Source organism: Sinocyclocheilus rhinocerous, unplaced genomic scaffold (genome assembly GCF_001515625.1).
Source record: "Sinocyclocheilus rhinocerous isolate Xijiao unplaced genomic scaffold, SAMN03320098_v1.1 scaffold615, whole genome shotgun sequence".
Lineage (NCBI taxonomy): Eukaryota > Metazoa > Chordata > Actinopteri > Cypriniformes > Cyprinidae > Sinocyclocheilus > Sinocyclocheilus rhinocerous.
The window spans coordinates 1,850,594-1,857,253 of NW_015631049.1; the positions used below are offsets into that span (position 1 = coordinate 1,850,594).

At 36.8% G+C, this 6,660-nt stretch overlaps 1 protein-coding gene across 1 annotated transcript in view; it reads left to right on the forward strand.

Moving 5' to 3' along the window:
• The window catches only part of LOC107741237 (glycolipid transfer protein-like), a 15,912-nt gene that overhangs the window by 6,196 nt on the left and 3,056 nt on the right, over positions 1 to 6,660 (forward strand). Inside the window, exons 2-3 of the mRNA XM_016553912.1 lie at positions 5,536 to 5,594; positions 5,689 to 5,822. Coding sequence (XP_016409398.1) covers positions 5,536 to 5,594; positions 5,689 to 5,822 — 193 coding nt within the window. The remainder of the gene's footprint in view (positions 1 to 5,535; positions 5,595 to 5,688; positions 5,823 to 6,660) is intronic.

Sequence of the window (6,660 nt, forward strand, 5' to 3'; positions counted from 1 at the left end):
GAGATCCACTTTCCTGCAGAGTTTAGCTCTAACCCTAATCAAACACACCTGAGTTTGCTTATCAATGTCTTCAGGATCATTAGAAAATCACAGCTAGGTTTGTTTGATTAGGGTTGGAGCTAAACTCTGCAGGAAAGTGGATCTCGCGAGCCAGATTTGAAGATCACTGCTATAGGTAGATGAGGATCAGATGAGAGTCAGCTGATGCGAGCTTGACTAACGTGACCTGCTCACAGATGCCCAGAAGATGCTTGATTCTTCAAACGAATGCTTAGTTTGTATCTCATTATTATTAATAATAATTTTAAAAGGCTATACAATAAAACATACGATGACAAATTCACTTATATTAAACTTTGAACTTTTATTAACAATATAAGGAAAATGTGTTTTACTCACATTGTAACACAAATAAATAAACGGTCTTTGGATTTACCCTTTCTTTAAAACGATCGTAGTTTGTGGATCATTATATTAATTAAAATACATCAGCCATAAAATAGTACAATTGCAAATTCGCATAGGCCTATATTAAACATCTAACTTTTATTTTAAAAAATGAATTAGACGGATATAGCCTACTTGCGTTGTATCCCAAATAAATAATGTCTATTCCCTCTTTTAAAACAAATGCTTAGTTTGTGGTTCATTGTTTTATTTAGGCTATTTATTTATTTTTAATGAAAACAGAAACAATAAAGACAAACTCGCTTAAATTAAACAAAGAAATGAACCTTTATTAACAAAAGGTGCGCTTTTGGATCATTGTGTCACGCATCACTCTCGTCACGTGACCAACCCCAGGTCAATTTAGCTCAAAGGGAATCATTTAAGATTTTAAAGGGAACTCCACCAATAATATGTAAGGGAATTTGGACAGAATCACTGTTTTACGGCTGATCACTGAGACGGCCAGCGATTCATTTAAAGAGCCGTATAACATCAGTTCTGCAATGGATATTAATATCCAAAGTATAGTGAAAACACTATTTATTAGCACAGTAACAAGATCGGCAGTTTAAGACATTAACTTGTAAGCACAAAACACAAGATACTTCTCTTTTCAATATAAATAAGGCTTTATTGGATAAATCTAAGACATATAAACTAATCTAACACATAAACACGCGCATTCACACAAGTTGCAGAAAGAGAGAAAGTGAGGAAATAATTAGTTTAAGAGAATGAAAATGTGAAATCCCAAGTTTACAGCAATATGTGCAATTGCATAGATCTGAACAACCATCAATCACTTAATTAACCCTCGCATTGAGTTCCTCAATGAGGTTAAAATTTATATTAAATGCACCAGTTCAGCTAGGATCTGGAGGTACTTGCGTTGCGTTGCGTTGCCTGTACGGGGGTTCCCTTTGTTGTGGTCCTTGCAGAACAGGGGGTTTCCCGCGGTCGCTGATTGGCTGGAAGTTCAGTTTTGGGAAGCCAGTGGTTGGGCGTTGGCTGACGACGCGGAGTTGTGGTTTGAAGTTGAAGTTTTAGACGGCACTCTTTCGGAGACACGTCGTTAGGCAAAACTTAACTCGTAACACGAAACTCTCAACGGAAAATAAAATAAACTAAAGTAAAGAAATAGAAGTAAAGTTTGACGAGACTAGGTGGCGTTTCTCCTCATGGTTTTGGAGGAGCTGGCGTGTAAGCCAGAGCACGCTCAAGGAGCGCTAAAAAGCAGTAGCAAAACGCAGTGGCAAAAAGGCAAGGAAAAACCTAAAAGCATGACTAAAGGCTAGAAGCGAAAATCTTAAAGCTAAAAAAAGCGTAATTTGATGGTATCCTGAGTATTTAAACTGGGCTGTGGGACACCTCCCAAATGGTGTCTTGACCATTTAGATATTGTCTTTGCTCGGGGTGTTGTATGTTTCTCCTCCCAATTCATAAATCAAATGTTATCTTATCAGTCACATGGTCCGAGTTTTTCCCGCTCTTGCAGAGTATAATTTTGGGCATGATTTCTATAACAAGAATATTATACATTTGACAAAGAATTGATTGGAAGAAACGTTTCCAGCAAGAAGATTCAAACACACATGCTAAACATGAATATGAACCCTTAAGCTATTCAATAGTTATTCAAAATACATACACAATAAATGATTAAGACCTGATAGTCACACATGTGGGTTACATACATAATATGGAGTTATGCATAGAAATTATTAGTTGCTCACAAGTCCTTTTAGTGTCATTTAGGTGCATGGAAAGGCAGTTTCTGTGCCATTCTGTGAATGTATGAAGACCAGAGATTAAGAGGTCTGTAAGGAATCTCAGTTTGTTCTTTGTCTCCTAGGTGGGGGTAGTCAATCCAAAGAGCTCGTGATTACTATCACTGGTTTACATGATGGTCATGCTGTGCATTTCTTTGACCATTAATCTTGCTTACTTGCCCCAAAATTGACAATCTCCTTCCTGAGATGTTATATGATCAGTGTGTTCTCTTGTGTTCATTTTGAAAGATGTTCTGTGAAAGTTGGTTGGTTAGGCTGAGAGAAATAGGCCTTTTGTGTACATAGAAAAAGTCTTAGATCTCTGAGTTCAGCTCATGAAAAATGGGGGCAAAAACAAAAGTGTTGCGTTTATAATTTTGTTCAGTGTAGTAAGAAGCATTTTCACTATTGATTTTAGACTTTTGGACCCCACTGTTTGTTCTTCAAGAAACTCATACAGTCTACAGATTAAGATCTAATGATATGAATGATACTGGAACTTAACCTTGATAGACAAACTTTTTATGGCAGGCTGTGATTTGGGACGCATTTATGATCATGTGATGTCATAAGGTGATTGGGGACACTGGTTGTTGTGGATGTCGCTAAATCCCACAGAAAGACAATTAAGCTTCCCAATTAACTCTTGTTTAGTGTTCACACTTTATCACAAAAAGCCCTGTGTGGAGTACCAACATCAGAAAGAACAGGAGGGAGGGCTGGCATTGTTAGACATGATGTGAGTGTGCGTGCGAGAATAGCATAGCGCATAGATCTTTCCTATGCGCTATGCTAGTTTGAACCCTACACTGTTGAACATATCACTTCTATGTTGGGAAATTCTACTCGGGTGCTACTCTCACTTGAGGAACACATACTGTATATCACTTTCTAAGGCTTTTCTTGTTCAGGCATTTTGATTGTATGGGGCTTAGATCCTCTGCCTGCATAAAATGTTGGTATACAAGGATGTCATGCATCTATTTTTGTGAGGGGCACCAGTGGCAGTCCTGGTTTTCTTGGTGCCGTTTCTTGGCAGGTTTGATTTGATTAAAACGAACTCTGTTGCACTTGCTCTGTTAGTATGGTTCATCTGAATAACCAAACAAGTGGACCGAGACCCACCTTTTCAGGCTTTCAAATGAACTCTGGTACGTTCGACTAATGTGAACACAGCACGGACTGAAAAATGAACCAAAAACATTCTCTTCTCGTCACATGAGCTATGACTAGCAATATGAACCCGTCATATTGCCCATTACAGTCAGGGTGTAGCTAGGGAATTCTGGGCACCCTGAAAAAATATTGATGTGCGCCCCCACTGCCTTCTACTCAAATCATACAGTATAAGATATGGGTTATTTTTTTTAATGACATAACAAAACAGAAAATAAATAAATACATACATACAAATAATGGCTTCCTGATAGCACACATGCAATATGCTACTGCATAATATTTTATTAAATAAACTAATAAATGTATCCATCAGTGCAGTGAGTTGTATTCACCTTTTTTTTTTGACAGTGTTATCTTAATTATAGGCTATCACATCAGCAACAATCCATGTGACGCGCATTTCTCTATGGATTATACAATATAACAATCTACATAATAGCACAGAAAGAGGGGAACTTTGAGAGTGCAATCGTTTGGCCGGTGTGTCCTATTCCCACAAAAGTAAATTGGGCAGCGAAATGATCAGGTGCGTGGCATCCCATCATAATGACATCCTTACAGTGCACTGACCTGTCTTGCAAAAGAACGTTTTGATAGACTGATTAAGCATGTTCTCTGGCCTCCGTCTCCTTTTCATGACGTTACTGGTACCCAGATTCATGTACAGTTCTGTACAGGTGTCAGAACCTCAGTCTCTGTTTGCTGTTTTGACTCCTTTACACATTTTATAAGCTCTTTGTGAATTATCAGTTGGTAAAAATGCCATCATATATACCCTGCACACAGTTTGCAAAATATACGTCCTAAATGCTGACCAATCAGGTTGTGACTTTATCTTTTTTTGTTTTATATTGTTAAGTTTTTTAATATTAAAAATTACAGTGTGAACAGTAAGTGAACCAGAAATAAATGTATTATTTACTCTTTTGATCCGGACCAATAAAACCAAGAGAAGCGAACTACAAGTGTAAACACGCTTAATTTATTAATATTGATCAATATTTTGATATATATTGACCGATATTAGATATTCAATTTTGCATGTTCATTTCCTCTATTTTTACATTAAAATAAATTACCTTTGCCATCATTTTAACACTCACTAAAGGCTAATCTTTAAAAATGATAATGTAATAACACTGTTAAATGTAATCTTAGCAGATCTCAAAATGAATATCCAGATGCCTTAATTCACTTTAGGCATTTAAAACAATCGGTTTTTGTTGATAGTGTTTTAATTTTAATTTGTTTAGGCAAAATAGTAAAGAACTTTAATATTGTCCATTTATTAATGGTCATAATAACATGAAAATAATTATCAGGTTATATTGGCCAGAATTTTAATATTGATGTGTTGATAATTTTAAACAAGTAGTAATTAGGTTTTTAGTCCAGTTAGACCTGCAACCTAATTATTAAAGATACAGTCTTTAGGAGTTGCATTCAAAATCTAATTTGCTCAGTTGGCATGACACTTCTGTCGGTATGTGTAACCCACCCAAAGAGGTCTCATTTAAAGCAGCATGGTATCTTTACAGAGTTAGGCAGTGCATGCATGCAAACAACCCATAGTAAATCATAATCAAACCACTTTTTTTAATGAAGAAGTCTAATACAAAAATTGAAAAAGCATATACAGTATTTATTAGTTGCAGGAATGGAAACAGAAGTGATTCAGTGTGTTTCTATTTCCACAGGTGTTTGTTTCATTATCAGACTCGCAATACATTTGGTCTCAGCGTGATAATGGGTGGTGCTGAAACTTTAATGAACCTCATGGGTGCTTTCAGAAATCTGTCAGGCTCTCTAAGCACAGTTAATTATTCAGACCTCTTTTTTAAGGCAGTAATGTCAGAGTTCACTCAAAGTTCTAACGGATCAGAGGTGGGAATACTTTTTCCGTGTATCTGCTACATTCCTGTAAATATCCTAGTATGTAAAAAGAGGATTACCTCACAGCTCTGTGAAAGAATGTTGCATTCTCACATGTGCATAACAATCTACTTTTCATGTGTTTAGTAGGTTGCCAGGCAACCTTTTCAGGCAACATTTCAAATACATGCAAATTGCGTAAGTGTTCTTAAAATATTTGCATGTACTCAAGTATTACTCATCTGTTCTCTTTATCTCCTCTTAGATTGCCTTGGCTCTGCTGTTTTTTCCCCCATCAAAGCTGATATTGTGGGTAACATCACTGTAAGTTCACCACGTGATATACACGGTTGATAAGCATTGAACAATATAACTTTTACAATCATTACTCCACCCACCTCTCTGCTTTTTCTCACAGAAAATCAAGGCTGTGTATGACAGCAACCCTACCAGGTTTAAAACCCTGCAGCACATTTTGGAAGCAGAGAAGGAGATGCATGGAACCGAGTGGCCAAAAGTAGGAGCAACACTTGCCCTCATGTGGCTGAAAAGGCAAGGCTGGGCCCGAAAAGTTTTTTTATTTTTTTATTTTGTAGAAGTGAAAGTGAAAAACAGTTGATTTTAAACATGAACTTTGATACTTCCTGTTTCTGTCTTTATTAAATAAATAGTTCAAGTAAAAATGAAATTTAGCTGGAAATGTACTTACCCTCAGGCCATCCAAGATGTAGATGAGTTTGTTTCTTTATCGGAACAGATTTTGAGAAATGTAGCATTACATCACTTGCTCACCAATGGATCCTCTGCAGTGAATGGGTGCCGTCAGAATGAGAGTCCAAACAGCTGATAAAAACATCACAATAATCCACAAGTAATCCACACGACTCCAGTCCATCAATTAACGTCAAAATTAAAGTGAAAAGCTGCGTGTTTCTAGTAAACAAATCCATCTTTAAGACTTTAACTTCAAACCGTTGCTTCTGGCTAAAATACAAGTCCTCTATCCATAATATTGCTTTCTCCAGTGAAAAAATCATCAAAACAGTGCAGAACAGGTATGTTGGTGGATTTTTATGTGAGCAGACAACAGGGGATGGACTTTTTCACTGGAGGAAGGAAGTGTTATCATGGATTATGGATTCCAATAAGCTACTATTTTGGCCAGAAGCAACTGTTTGCTTAAAGGTGCAATAGGTGATTGTCTTCAGAAACATTTTTTGTTATGCTGGTTGAAAGTCTCTTCACATCCCGATAGCAATCATTAAGTTAAGTGGTCTAAATGTATTTATCTGTATTTATATATTCTGTGGAAGGCGTAGGACCATGAAATGTTCGTCCAATCAAAACGCTCGGTCCGAGAGTTTTAATTTGCTTTCCTACCTGCCTGTCA